The sequence below is a fragment of the Microtus ochrogaster genome, chromosome 15 (assembly GCF_000317375.1).
Source record: "Microtus ochrogaster isolate Prairie Vole_2 chromosome 15, MicOch1.0, whole genome shotgun sequence".
Classification (NCBI taxonomy): Eukaryota; Metazoa; Chordata; class Mammalia; order Rodentia; family Cricetidae; genus Microtus; species Microtus ochrogaster.
Genome location: NC_022017.1, coordinates 27,142,342 through 27,157,521, shown reverse-complemented (window position 1 = coordinate 27,157,521; position 15,180 = coordinate 27,142,342). Strand labels below are relative to the sequence as shown.

General features: G+C 47.6%; 1 protein-coding gene across 1 annotated transcript in view; it reads right to left on the bottom strand.

Moving 5' to 3' along the window:
• The window catches only part of Efcab6 (EF-hand calcium binding domain 6), a 192,704-nt gene that overhangs the window by 63,332 nt on the left and 114,192 nt on the right, over positions 1 to 15,180 (bottom strand). Inside the window, exons 12-17 of the mRNA XM_026782404.1 lie at positions 13,505 to 13,613; positions 11,544 to 11,711; positions 9,274 to 9,333; positions 9,008 to 9,168; positions 8,183 to 8,353; positions 6,387 to 6,555 (exon numbers count right to left, since the gene is read on the bottom strand). Of these exons, the coding sequence (XP_026638205.1) occupies positions 6,387 to 6,555; positions 8,183 to 8,353; positions 9,008 to 9,168; positions 9,274 to 9,333; positions 11,544 to 11,711; positions 13,505 to 13,613 (838 nt within the window). The remainder of the gene's footprint in view (positions 1 to 6,386; positions 6,556 to 8,182; positions 8,354 to 9,007; positions 9,169 to 9,273; positions 9,334 to 11,543; positions 11,712 to 13,504; positions 13,614 to 15,180) is intronic.

Here is a 15,180-nt window from a genome sequence, read left to right as displayed (position 1 = left end):
AGGAAGGAATTCATCTCAGGAGGGTCCAGGGGCTCTAGCTGGGCACAATATAGTCTGTGCTGACCTCTCCATGGTACCCTACACTGGTCAGGACAGGGAAAGAGTTCATAGGTCAGGTGCCATGACACAGCCATCAGCGTAGCCAGCTGTATTCCTAGGGGCCTTGCCTTCTCAGGAGCAGCTGGCATGGGACATCAGGAGGAAGCGGGTACTCCAGGGGACACTAGCTTCCAGGCTCTATGGAATATCATGTGAATGTTCCTATATGGCCCACTGAGCCTGCTTCCACGGCTCCCTTAGCTTGGATTGAGCCTTGGCATTGAAAAGACACATCTTGGGAGCCTGGCACTGGTGCCCTCCTGTTCTGAGGATCACACTGCATGGGGGAGATGTGGAATAAGTTGAAACTACCAGATGGTTCTGGTGTTACACACAGCCCAGAGCAGAAAGTCTAGAGGACAGGCCTAAGACAGGACTGGATCCCACCCACCACCCTCACTAACTGTAAGCCATGCGCTGTGCTGAGCCCTCCATTTCGCCCCATCAGAGGCTCAGAGAAAGGACCTCTCAGAATCCTCGTACAAAGGTCTGGAAACAGAGGCTACTGACTTGCCCTGGTCACCTGACCTGGAGCTCAAACCTGGTTCTGCTCACAAACGACCTCATCCTGTTGGAATAAGGAAACCAGGGGGAGAACAATGGGAGTGAAAAGTGGACTGGACGCACCCAGGGGAGGAGGGAGCTGCCTGCGGTGGAATTCGGGGGTCCTTACACCAGTCCTAACTGGCCACACAGGGAAGGGTAACTGAAGTCTTGGCAAATATCTTGTGACCCCACCAAATGGGTGGGTGCAGGAGGCCACTAGGGGTATGAAAAGGTCCTTTCTCAGGTGCCCCCATCTTCCCTGGAGGCTTCAAAAAGCATTTTTCCTCCCTCCCTGACTGGGCACAGTGTAGAGTTTCCAGGCACTTCCTCCCCACTCAGCGGCAGACTTTGAATGACTTGAACAGTCTAGAAGTTGCTCCACGCACAGAACAGGCCTCACTTTATCCAGGACTCATCCATCCTTTCAGGTGTGCGGGAAGAGGATGCAGGGAGCTGGAGGTGAACACAAGGAAAATGGCTGATATATCCTTCTTGGTTTGTGGGGCCTAGTCTTGGTTGTGTGTGTGTGTGCACGTGTGTACAGTGAACAGGCCACAGTGTGCTGACTGCAGAAGTAGGGGTTGTGCGGTTACTGAGGAGAGATGCTCAGTTCCAAGGCCACCCTTTGACTGGGAATCCCACACCATCTGCGCCATTCTTCGCCTGTGTTCCCAGTCCCCGCAGCATGGAGGAGCCTGCCGCAGCATGGGTTGTGACAACTGTTTAGATAGAAAACTGCGGCCCACACAGAAGCACCCAGAGGCAATGGGTCTCAGGAATGAATAGATGGGTTACTCACTTTGAAAAAATGAACTTCCTATTTTGAAAACAATCACACATGAATTATTCATCGCCAAGTCCTCCCACTTAGTCCTTTCACCAAAACATATGCAGTGGAGAGGAAGAAAATGTCTGCAGGCAAATGTTTCCCAGCCTGGAGGGTTGTGAAGAACTGAGGAGCCTCACGCAGCCTGTCCATTGGGCTGGGTGGGCCGCTCCCCAGGGCCATGGAGCACCACGGAGCAAGCATGCCCTCACTGGCATGCTTTTCAGAAACGCTGAACGCCCCAAGGTACCCTCGCACCTGTCTCAATGAACACAGCAGCCAACCCAGAAGACTTATCCTTAATGCCTGCCAGCAACTCACAGGCAGTGGGCCTTAGCCACAGCCTGGAGAACAGACTGAAATTTATCCAGCTAAACCCTGGCTTCTCTGGGAGACATGCTCCTGAAAACCCACTGAAGAGTGATAAACTGGTATTGAATCTCTTGCTTCTCTCCTTGGTCGCATCTGCATGCATGCGTGTGTGTGTCCATACATGCATGTGTATGTGGCTGTGTATGTGCGTGCATGTGTGTGTGTGTACATGCTTTTAGTTTTGTTAACCAAGTAGGGTGGACTGGCTAGCCAGTGAGTCCTGGGGATTTACATATATCTATCTACTTCACCAACACTGGGATTCCAAGAGTGCCACCATGTTTTTTTTCTCATGGGTTCTAGGAATCAAACTCAGGCCCTCGTGTTTGCAACACAAGTGCTTTACCAACTGGGCTATCTTGCCAGCCCCTGTCTGACAACAGTAATGTTTCAAAAGATCACCTCTACTGTCTCTGCCTGGGACAGACTTCATTGCAGAGAAAGCCTTCCTTGGGGCCCTGATAACTTATTGAAGTTTTGCAGGGCTTTTGGTGCTCTGAGTGGCAGGTGCCCAATGACAATGGCCGAGGGGACCCAGGCCTTTCTGCTTGGGACAGAATGGACACATCTGCATACGTGGAATGCTTGCTTCACCTTTGTATCATGTTCTCAGTGTTTTCCCTTGGGGTTACAACACTGCACAGTCCATTTAGAGTAGCTGTTCTCAGTCTAGGGGTCATGACCCCTTTAGGGTCAAATGACCCTAAATGACAAATGACAGGGGTCACCTAAGATCATCAGAAAACACAGATATTTACATTATGATTTATAACAGTAGCAAAATTACAGTTATGAAGTAGCAATGAAAATAATTTTATGGTTGGGGTTACCATAACGTGAGGGACCAAAGCATTCTGGTGAGATTTGGGCATGTAAATTCCAGTGCTCATGCCTGCATAGCAAGTGCTTTAGCCATGGTGATGTAGGAGGGTCATCTGTCTATGTGTTACTTTCATTGGTTAATAAAGAGACTGCCTTGGCCTTTTAATAGGGCAGAAAATTAGGTGGGCAGAGTAGACAGAACAGAATGCTGGGAAGAAGGCAATGAGGCAGACACCATAGCTCTCCTCTCCGAGATGGATGCAGGTTAGAATCTTCCCGGTAAGCCACCACTTTGTGGTGCTACACACATTATTAGAAATGGGTTAATCAAAATATGAGAGTTAGCCCAGAAGAGGCTAGATATAATGGGCTAGGCAGTGTTTAAATGAATAGAGTTTGTGTGTTGTTATTTCAGGCATAAGCTAGAAAGGTGGCCAGGAGCTGGGCGGCAGGAATGCTGCTCGCCTCCTTACTATACATGGGCATCTCCTGTTGACACTTCTTCTGCTCTTTATCCCTCACAGTGGGCATCTGAGTCTTTACAGCATCTCATTCCTTGAGTCTGGGAACTTCCTGCAGCATGGCTGGTCCTGAAGATGGACCTGCATTGAGCTACCTTAGGCTTGCCTTCCTTTTGTTTTGCCCTGCTCGGCTGAAGACATCCATTTGTCTCCACTCTGCAAGGGAGACTGGAGACAAAGTTCCAAGCTGATGTGGGTCTGACTTTGTACCCACTCACCACTAGTGTGTCCTCCAGCTCTGTCATCCCTGCTGATAGTTGGGTGGCTGCTTGGAATATGGCTTACACTGCTCTCTGATCTGGGTTTTTAGCATCTTGTCTCTGATTTTGTATTTATCCTAATCTGGATCTTCCGAGTTTCTTAAACTCACAAACTTAGGCCTTCCACCAAAGCTGGAATGTGTACACACACGCACACGCACGCACGCACACACACACACTCAGGCACATGCACATACACATGCATACACACACAACTATTTATTTAAAATTAATACTGATCAGGAAGGAATCCTCAAAAATTAGTCATGGCTTTAAAAAACAATGGAAATAATAAGGTAAGAAAAGCCTAGAAAATTATCACAGCTCAGAGTAGCCTTGGGGGGGTAGCTAAGTTTAGGGTGCAGTCTGGATGAAGGACCTTAAGTAGAGAACTAAGGAACTCCGAATGAGCGACCAGTGCACACTCACTATATGATTTACAAAGGGAGAGCTTTAGGCAGGATGAAGGAATGAGTCCAGTTTCAAGCAAAGAGGAAGAGAAGGAGGAGGGATAAGAGGAGGATATCGTGACAGACACACAGACAGCTAGCACAAATATGTAAGGTGAGATTGCTAGGTTGGGTTAATTTCAGCACAAAAGAAATGTCTCATGGAATTTTCAATTATATTTAAAACTGAAGCATGTGGCAAACAGTACTACAAAAGAGATGATAAAGTGCCGTTGACACAAAACCCGTAGTTCTTATCTTAAAGAAATAAGAGTTTATTCTGGAGCCATTCTGAGTGACCATGACCCGGGAATACTGACTTAGGTCACCCCAAATTCATGTTTCTACAGGCAGGCAGTTTCATGAAGATTCTATAATTTTACAGAACAAAGAAAGTCATAAATCCAGGCAACTTTAAAATACATTGGTGGGTACACTAGAGAGGTGGGTGCAACGAGATGTGGGGAGTCGTTCTATTTGCTCAAGATGACTCGTGACTCTTAGCTTTTGGTAGAAGCTGGTCATCTTCTGAGTCAATTGTTTCCACAGGTTTTAATCTATTTGTCATGAGATATTAGTTCCACACAGAGATGGGCAAGGAATGGCTGTGCCAGGGGGCTAGAACTAGCCCAAGATAAGGTCATTAGCCTCTGGACCCACACCATTCCAGTCTCTCCATGGTGCTGGAAATCTAATCAGCCAGCCAGTCTCTGCAGACATGGCTTTCCAGGAGTTTGGTTCACAGTACTAAAGCTCCCTGCACTTCTATGGAGGTGCAAGCAGTGAGCTGCCGTCTCTAGCATAGGCTTTACAACTGGCATGAAAGAGAGTCATCTCATAATGGGATACCTGGGAACACTTAACCACGGAAGCAGTTGAATAACCTAATGGCAAGGACAGACAGAAAAGGAACCATGTGATGTCCAGGTTAGAGAAAATGGTAAGATGCTCAACTACACTTCACGATGAGTGAGTTAAGGTGCTCATGAGAGGCTTGCTCGTAAGTGCCCACTGAGTTTGAAAGTCAAAGGTGGGGAAAGACAGCACTAACAGTCACCAAAACAAATCAGAAAGAAGGTGGCCTTGAGGCCATGCAGCCTCCCTCTGTACCCAGAGTTACACAGACACAGGGATCTCTGTGTTTTGAAATCTGTCTCACTAACAGCCTCGGGGTGAATCACACAACATTAACAGAACATAAAAGAACCCAGTAAACAAACCCACAGACACCCGACAGACATCACACTTCTCCGGTCGTCTGTGGAATGAGCAGACCTTGGTAAAGGTACAGAACTTCTGAAAACCCATGGAGCCCAATCCTTAGGAAACTGAGCCTCCTGCCAGCTGGCCCTAGATAAGGGTCAGTGGTCAGTGTGCTGTTGCTGCTGTACCAGTTTGGGTGTGGCTACCTGCCCTGAGAATCCAGCTGCTCTTGGGCCAAGGCTGGGGCTGGAACACAGAGAAGTTAGTCCAGACTTCCAAGGGTCTTGGGGGACTTAGGGCAACGAAATGAGGTAAAAAGAGCCCCAAACAAAGCTGGTGACCCCATTAAGGCATCCTGGACATCCAGAAGTTTTGGGGAACAGGAAGCCCAGTCACTGAGCTAAGCCTACACGCCCACCTTCACCCACCACCTCCTTCACCATCATGGAGGCTTCAGCTGCTCCCCAGGGCATTTCCTGAGCCCGCAAGGGGAAACCTTTGCTCTACATGTTGAATCTGGCCAGGCACCCAGAGGACATCCAGAGTACCTTCTGTGCTGACAGTGGATAGTGTCATGACAACTCCCTATGAGCTAGCGTCATCCGAAAGGGGAACCTCAACTGAGAAAAGGCTTCCATAAGATCCAGCTGTAAGGCATTTTCTTAATTAGTGACTGGTGGGAGAGGGCCCAGCCCATGGTGTAAGGGTAAGCCAAATAAAATCTTTGTTTTGGTCATGGCGTTTCATCACAGCAATAGAAACCCTAGCTAAGACAACAACATAGTTTTCAAAGCTTTGCTCTGCAACTGCTCTAAACGGGAACACAGGGTGAAGACACCAAAATGAACTCTCAATCTGGGCCTCTGTTTATGACGCCTGGCCTGGAGGTAGACACCAAGGAAAGAGCAGGCACGCAAGAGAGTACTGACTTCTTGGAAGTTGATTCCATTGCTTTCTAGCCTGTCCACGCGGCCACGACAGCACATTAACTGAGATGTCTTCCCGAGGAACAGCCAAAGTGCTCCTGGTTGGAGCGCTCACTGTAGGAATCTTAATCAGTAGTGTAAATGAACTCCTGAAGCCCAGGCAGGGCCCTCAAGCTGAGACTCTTCCAGCACAAACCTGCTGGTTCCATGAGCACCCTACCTCAATTCTTTTACTGCCTGCCAGTCCTCGTCCCCACAGTAAAATAAACAAGCAGCAACAATGAATGGAGTGTGTGTGTCAGGGGGGTGGAACACAGGAACCCAGTCAGGAAGGAAGCCCCCCACACGGCATGGGTTCCTACCTTCCGGAAGTCCTCCAGGCCGATCTTCACATCAGGTTCCTTGCTGATGCTAAGAAACTGCTCTTTGAACACGGGGTCCTGCTGCTGGATACAGTGCTTGAGTCTGTCGATGACTTCTTCCTTGGTCATGTTCTTGGCCTCCGTGGTTTTGTCCCTCGTGGGCTGGGTTCTGAAATCACAATGAGCAATGAGCTCTCCACCAGCTGACATGGCATGCCTGTACACCATGTATCCCACAATAGTTAGGGGGTTTATAACCCCCATCAAAGTTCTAACCCCAATCAGAGAGCAGGGCTTCCTCTCTGGGCTTGTGGCCTGCAGAGCCGGGACCGCAGGTCAGCAGCACAGTATCCGTGCAGAGGGTCCCGCTGCCAGGGCATGACGACGCCAGCAAGGCTGGCCAGGACTGTCTTCACACTAAGACTCTCAACTCAGAGCTGGGTGGAAATAGCACACGGCCAGGCCCACGTGACGGTTAGCGGTGTCAGCTGTGCAGGATCTGGAATTGCCCAGAGCTACCAGGACCACCTGGGAGGGACTCTCAGATGCCAGTGAAAGGATTTTGTTGACTTAAGGTAAATGAGATGGGAAGACCCACACTAAAAGTGGGCAGCACCATGCTCTGGGCTGGGGTCCTGACTGCACCGAAAGGAGAAAGCAAGCCAACACCGGCATCCACCTTTCTCTGCTTCCAGACAGCAGATACAACGTGACCAGCTGCTGTATGCTCCTGCAGCCACGACTCCACTTCTACAGTGGACTGCTGCATGAAGATTAAAAACAAAATGCTTCCATAAAACAGGGAAACAAAGTCAGGGCCTATGGGAAGCGTCAAGTTAAAGCATTTGGTAGTAACTAGGTGAATGAAGCCACGGGCCATCTGTGGTAGAGCAGAGAAGTCATGGTTATCCTGAGTTTCTCTGTAGGATCAATTCACAAAATGTATTATGAGAGGGTGGGCAGCTGGAAGCTAATTCTTTCCCGGCCCTCCACGGTCTCCTAGGCCCTGCGGAATAACAGGACACCGGTGGGGCAGCTATGCACAGCAGAGTTCCAGCCTTCCCTATGAGCAGCTTAACTGCCGCTGTTGCTTCTCCCGACTTTGGGGAGACATGTCGCCAGATAGTTGAGCTTTCTCTTAGAAGACATCCCCATCATTGCATGCTCAAGAGCTTTGAGAAAGAGAAATGACAAGATGGAAACTCCTAGGTGTTGCCATTCCTGCAGGCTCACAACAGGCTACCAACAAGCAGTTAAGACGGCATCTTTCCCTTAGTATAACCCAATACTTTTCCAGAGGAAACAAAAGCCAGAATATCTTTTTTTGCAGCTCACCGAGTGTGTTTTGGTTGACCGTTCAGACAGTTCAATCTGGCTATCATTTTAACAGCTCCACCTGTTCACATTAGGAGACGTTAGCTGTGTTAATGGGTGTGTTTTTACAATAAACAGTAAGCTATAGCCAAGATTCTAACTCCTGTGAGAGAGGAGGTATGGATGCACGCAGGGGCAGAGCAGTCAAGTTGTCTGGGAGGTGAAAGTCTAGATTGTCGACACTAGGACAACCTCGGTAAGTGCCCCAGCTCTGTGTTTATCCCACTTTCATTTCTAAAATCTGCAGGTGGGTTCAATTGCTGACAAGAGCTCCTCTCACTCTCACCACGTGCACCCGGTGCACCATTCTTTCTTAATGGCTCACAGCTCTGATGACACAGAGCAGCTGCATGTGCCCAAGGAACGCTTCCTCCAGCGAGGCACCATGGTGCCCGGGCGCCTTTCCTTTGCTCTTATTTTACCTCTCAGGAAGATCTGGCTGGCCCTGCTCCTCGCATTGCAGCTTTTCGCTTAGCTGATCCTTCGGAACAGAAAGTGGAAGGATGGGCGGTGGGATATTGACACCGATGGACAACAGAAATTTCTTGTACAGGATCCGTCCTGAGGCTGTGTCTTGAAACTTACTGGAGAGTCTAAAGTTAAAAAATCATCAGAATGTGCCCTTTTTTAAAAAAGGCTAAAATTAAGATTTTTTTTAAAAAACTATGTGTTGGTGGATGTGTTTATGCATGTATCTGTGCACTTAAGTGTGGGTGCCCAGTGAGACCAGAGGCATTGGAACTCCTGGTGCAGGAGTCACATGTGGTTGTGAGCAGCCTGATGTGGGTGCTGGGAACTGTTCCTGGGTCCTCTGTAAAAACAGTTTGTACCCTTACCCCCTGAGCCATCTCTTCAGCCCAAGGCTAAAAATGAAGAAGCCCAACGCCAGGTATCCAGGAGGATTGTGATTTCCACAGGCGCTGTGCTTGCACATGTATGTATATACACAGAGACACACATGTACACTTATAAACAAATCTTTTTAAAAAACAGAAAGCAATAGGAATAGCCAGCGATCCTAGAGACCCAGAGGGAGCCTGTGTCCCCTGACTCCCTGGAGCCTCACAGTGGTTACACAGCTTCTCCATCCATCCTCTTTAATGGTGGTGGTGAGATTCAATTACACAAGGTAAACTCTTAGCGTGCTGCTCAGTGAGGACTCAATATAGTGTCTGCTACCGATATTATCCATGGGGGTCATGCAGCAGGCTGGGAAGAAGAAGGAAGGGAAGGACCTGTGAACTTACTTCACAAAGTGCTCATTTGAGAGATATGGGCAGAATATGTTTATGACTTTCTTGAAGTTATTTCTTGCTATGGTCCCTGTATCGCCAAGGTCATATGACTGCAGCATGCCGTAAAAGGCCTGGAGGTTCCTGGTGATGGTATCAAGCACCATTTCTTCTACCTAACACAGGAAGAGAAATACACTTACCGCATTGGAAGCCAGTCTGCAGGCACCCTCAGAGCACATGGGGATGGTATTCACAAACAGAAGGCCAGTGGTACTTACTGAATTCCAAGCCACAGGTGGAGGTGCCTTGGTCTCTGTAGAGGGGGACATTTTTCTCACCTAAGTGAACGAGAGAAACCTTATGAGTACCAGTGCTCCCTGAGGGGCAACAGGAAGCTACGGGCTTTGATTTGAAAGCTGGCTCTGCCTGGCTGGTCCAGGTTGGAGCAAAATTTCCAAAAGGGGAAACAAAGTGGATGCCAAGATCATATAACGAAGGAGAATATGCAGCATTCTTTAAAATTAAGTAGCAAACCTCACTGTGTTAAATGTTAGTGATGGCTTAATGGAAGATGACAGACTTGAACACATTAACCAGACTTTATTTGTAGGTAAAGTCAGGTACAATATACAAAAGCATATATCCAAACCCATCAAAATGCATGTGGTAGATGTACCACTTTAAAAACCAACTTATATTCAAATATAACTGTTTTGATAATGAAAGTGTTTGTCTACATACAAATCATAGGGTTGGAAGTGTTTGTTCTTATACATATAATGGGTTTGAGTGTGTGTGCACATATATATGGAAGGTTTGAGTGTATGTGCACATATATATGACAGGCTTGAGTGTGTGCACATATATACAACAAGATTGCATATGTGCACATATATTTGGAAGGTTTGAGTGTGTGCACATATATATGATCTGTTTGAGTGTGTATACACATACATATGACAGGTTTGAGTGTGTGTACAGATATACATGGTAGGCTTAAGTATGTGTGTACATATATATGGAAGGTTTATACGTGCGCACATATACAGCAGATTTGTGTGTGTGTGCACACGTGTCACAGCTCCAGTTACGCCGAGCAAAGATCATGTCCCTTGCTGCATGAGAAGCTGCTTATATCTCAGTTTGGCTCGGTTTGAAAATGTGCACAGTTGCTGCGCTGCCCAGGGGTGAGAAGCCCTGAGCACCACAGACCTGAGCTAAGCCAGGGTCTGTCCTACACCCGAGTTGGGAAAGGCACTGAAAACTCCACCACTCACTCTGCAAGCAGGGTTAGGAAGAACCAGGGGCTCAGGGTGTGGGCAGTGTTTGTGCAAGAGAAGCTCAGGCAATCATCAAAATGACTGAGACTGAATATTTAGAACTGGAACACTTCTGAGTGTACACTTTATCCTGCTGAGTTTCCACAGCAACACCACAGGCTGCTGCTGTCACCAATCCTGTTGTAAAAGACGTGTGTCTTCAAGAGGTACAGTATCTGCCCCTGGACGTAGCTCATGGAGAAGGTGGCCGCAAACTGAACACTGGCTCAGGCTCCCACCCCAGATGACCTCCATGCCCTGAAAACTCATTTGATCTTGTTCTCAAGCAGCAGTGGTAAACTGGGTCAAGGTATACTTTGAGGTACTGCCTGAGCACACAAGTCCAATTTCTCCTGACCAATACGGCTAGGGATGGATGTAACCAAGGTCTTACTTGAGGAACCATAAGCTCCTCTATCATTTCCCACAGTTTTCATGCTTAAAAAGTGTGTGTGTATATGTGTGTGAAGGCATGGACAAACCTATACATTTTGACTTAAGTTTTTCACACTTAGGTGTGTCAAGATCTGTGCTCAGCCTAGCAATTTCCCTCCATGGTGAAGGCAAACAGCTCAACGTTCTGACAATAAGGCCACACAGCCACGCGTGCAGCAATTTTCTTTTTCAGTGTTCTTGAAGACTGCCCATGTTAATTGCTGCTGCAGAGCTACTTTTAATAAAACTGCCCGTCTTTCAGTCAAAAGCAGCAATGACTGAAAGCTACTGGTAGACAGCAGGGGGACAGGGTGGCTACCCCTAAAACTGTGTCAGATCAGGGCATGGGACCCCTTCCCAAGCATGCTTCTGTTGTAGCTGTTTTATTGTTTTCAGATACACTTCATGATACAGTCCTGGCTAGCCTGGCATTCCGCTTCGCACAGGGTAGCCCCGAACTCACAGCACTTCTGCCTCAGCCTGTTGAGAGCTGGGACCACAAGTGTGTGCTGCTGCCACCAGGTGTGACCCCCAGACACCTGGCTGTAACACCTGGCGGCAAGTGCAGCGCTGCCCGGCACCTGTCGCTTCAGGACAGGTTTCTCAGAAATGCCAGAGAGCATCCTTGATATGCTTTAGAAAACAAAAGCTTAAACCAGATGACCTCTTAACTGTAACCTGAAATGAAAACATGCAGAAATGTGAATTCATTCATTTATTTAAACTGCATTTTGCTAAGAATGCTGACTTCCTGGCTTTGGGAGTCACCCAGTCAAGAGACCGTGGTGACCTACCTTGGGGCTATCATCCAACGCGTCCAGTAGGGAGCTGATCTTCACTACTCCAGTGCCCTCGGGGTCAAATGTCTGCTTCAGTTCATTGAATTCCAAATCACTTAACTTTGCAACCATGCAGTTTAGGACGTGTCGCAGTTCGTCCCAAGCTATGTGTCCACTTGGCGTCTGAGTAGGAGAGTGTAAATAATATCAAGAATTTTTTTTTAAAAAAATTAAAAGGCAGGAAACACCACATACATACTCAGTAATAGTAAAGCATCGGCTTCGGCCAATCTGAGCTATGACTTAAAACAGCAGCCAATGACCACTACATACACCGTGGATGTGTATAAGAGCAGGGCAGAGGTAGGCGCTCCCGAGGATTTCTAAGCCTTTTCCTAGAAGAAGAGATCCTCTGCCAGGCAAAAGGCAGGAAATAGCCTGGAAGAATGAGGTCTTTTGGGGGGCACAGGCCAATCCCTTCCCAAGGGTCTCCACAGCATGAAAAGCCCTCCTCCTCCTAGCCCCACCTGCTGGCTCAGAATCTCCCTGGGCTCCACTGCAGCTTGCCAATTGATCTGAGTAGCAATAGGATGATTCCAGTCTCTCCAACCTCATGGGTTGCACAGATGGGCAGCTGCTGAGGGAGAGATCTCTGCCACATTGCATAAAAGAAATACTAGAAGCGAAGCCTTCTGAGGTAAGCATGTTCCATGGAACTGAATGCTGTTGATAACTAAATATGAAAATCAAGAGCCCCTGTCTTCTGGGAAGGTGGGAATATAAAGCCTCTACCCCTGAGAGGGAATTTCGAGTGTCAGTCAGCAGCTGTCACTGATTGCCAGAGGGTCCAGAGGCTAGAAGAGCAGAGCTCCTACTCTTTTATTTTTATCTGTGGATGTGTGAGTGTCTGCATATGTGTGTGTGTGTGTGCATGCACCTATGTGTGCCTGGTGCCTTTGGAGGCCAGAAGAGGGTGTCAGATGTCTTGGAAGAGGAGTCACAGGAAGTCAGGTGCTGGAATTGAACCCAGGTCCTCTGAAGGAGCAGCAAGTGCTCCTAAGTGTTGAGCTCCTGAAAATCTTATTTTTATTATTATTTTCTATGTGTATGTGTGGTGGATGCACACACGTGAATGGAGATATCCCGTGTTACATGTGAAGGCCAGAAGAGGTTAACTGGTGTGATGTCACTCTATTTTATTGAGACAGGGTCTCTCTCTGAACCCTGAGCAAGGCTGGCTGCCATAGAGCCCCAGCTGTCCACCTGCCTTCTTCTCAACAGCACCAGGTACAACGTGCACAACCATATCCGGTGCTTTGCTGGGTGCTGGGGATTTGAATTCAAGTCCTCATGCTTTTACAGCAAGTGTTTGTAATCACATCTCCCGGGTATGGAAGACAGGTTCTCTGAGGTAATCAGACTAAATATGCCTGTTTATGGTTTGGTTTTTGAATAATAATTAGTGTATAAACTTCCAAATCGGAATCACTGACAACTTCCTTACTAACTTCTGGCATGTGCCCAGCATTGTGCGGCCACCATCACAGACACCGGAGCATTTGTGTCACCCCCAATCTCCTGAATATCTGTGTTCCTTCTCTTTTCACTCCTGACTGGTATTCTAAGGACATGTCACATGGACATGTCATAGACTACTTATCTGTGTCTGGGTCATTTCCAGTTAGAACATAACAGACAGCATCTCTTGAAACATTTATACATGCATCTTTGTGAGGCTGTGTTTCTGTTTCTCTTGGCTGATATCTAGTTATGGAATTACTGTTCTTCAGAGTAGTTGAACAAGTTTTCATTCCCATCAGCAGTGTATGAGAACTCCAATGTCTCTGCATGCTTGTCCACTTGGTCCCTTTGGTTACCCTGTCCTGACAAACACGATGTAGCCTCCTGACTGCCACAATAAATGTGAATTTTCCTACCTCCTGTGGATCTTTCCAGAGAAGGGTTCAGGCTCTTACCGTGCTTATAATTAACAAGGACTTCTTCAGGGCTGTGTAGCGCTCCTCTGAGTACTTGAATAACTTCTTGATGACATTTTCCTTGCGAGACTGGTTTCTCGAGTCAGTGCTACAAAGAGGAGAAGGAGAAAACTAGGAAGGATATTGCACCCTTGGACTTGCTCTGGCAAAAAGCAAATGCTCTAACTAATTCTTACAGTACGGGCTTTGCAGAGGCTTTTCAAAAAAGATCGTGTACAAGGGCAGGCCTGTTTGCTACTAAGTGTGGAAGACATATGACAGAGAACTGTCCTAGAGAAGATGTGCACAGCCATCTCTTAGCTATGCCATCCTGTCCTCCTGCTGCCCCTGATGCTGAGCAACCCTAGTCAGACATCTTTCAAACCCACAAATTTGATCTCACAAAAAGACCAGGAAGGAAATCAGAGGTTGTTGGCCACCAGGACCATGGGGCAGGCAGTAAGCTGCAGCACATGGGTCCCGCAGCTGAGGCCATGGGAAGTCCCAGCCTCTGTCCTCTAATGACTATGCCAGGGTCACTTGCACCCTCAAGACTTTTTGTCTTTTCTTACCTCTGACCCTGAAGCTCCATCAACCATACCAGTGCTCTTGGAGGCCATGGTCATCCACTTTGAGAGCTAAGGCTTCCTTGTAAATTCCCATCAGAAAGGGAGACACAGACCCCTGTGTGGTGCTCTGAACAAAGATGGCCTCCACAGACTCATATATTGGAGCGTTTGGTCCCCAGCTGGTTGAACTTTTTGGGAAGGATTAGAAGGTGTAGCCTTGTTGGAGGAGGTGTGTCTCTGTGGGTGGGCTTTGACGTTTCAAAAAATTCCACGCCATTCCCAGTTAGTTCTCTCTGCCTCCTACTGTGTATAAAGATGTGGGCTCCCAGCTACGGCTTCAGCGCTATGCCTGCCTGCCTGCCTGTTGGAATGCTCCCCACCATGAGCCCCAAATAAATGCTTTTTTTCTGTAAGTTACCTTGGTCATGTTGTTTTGTTACAGCGATGGAAGAACTAGATACCTTGTTATAAAACTTGGTCATGGGCCTCCCTTTCCTCAGTACTCAATAGAATTCTTCTATTCTCACAATATAGGACGTGACAGTGGGTGTTTCCTGTATGGGACCACTCTCACACTTGCTAGGGATTTGATACTCTGTCTAATCAGCTCTGCGACAGCATACCTGCTACCCCATCTTAGAACTGTACTCTGGCTCCTGTGGTAACTGGAAGAGAGTGTCGTGAAAGTCAGAACCTTATTGGCACAAGCACATACTGGGCAAGCAATCCCCCTTGTCTATTGTCATGGATATCAGGTACAGTGACAGGCCCTTCTCCATTGTGGGAAGACAGACCTCTTGTGCCTCTGGCCTCCCTACAATAGACTTCACTACACATCATCACCTCTATCACGAAAATCAAAAATGTCCTTTGATATTGCCATGACCCTCCTGTGGAGCACTATGTCACCACTGGAGGACGGATGCTTCAAAGCTAATGAGAGCCAGCAGGTGGACGTGGTGGCACACACCTGTAAACTTACACAGGAAGATGATAAGATCAAAGTCAGCCTAGACCACACAGTGAGACCTTGTCTCTAATTTTAAAAAAATGCCACAAATAAATAACACTTTAATTTTATCCTGGAAAGCCTTAGACAAGGTACTA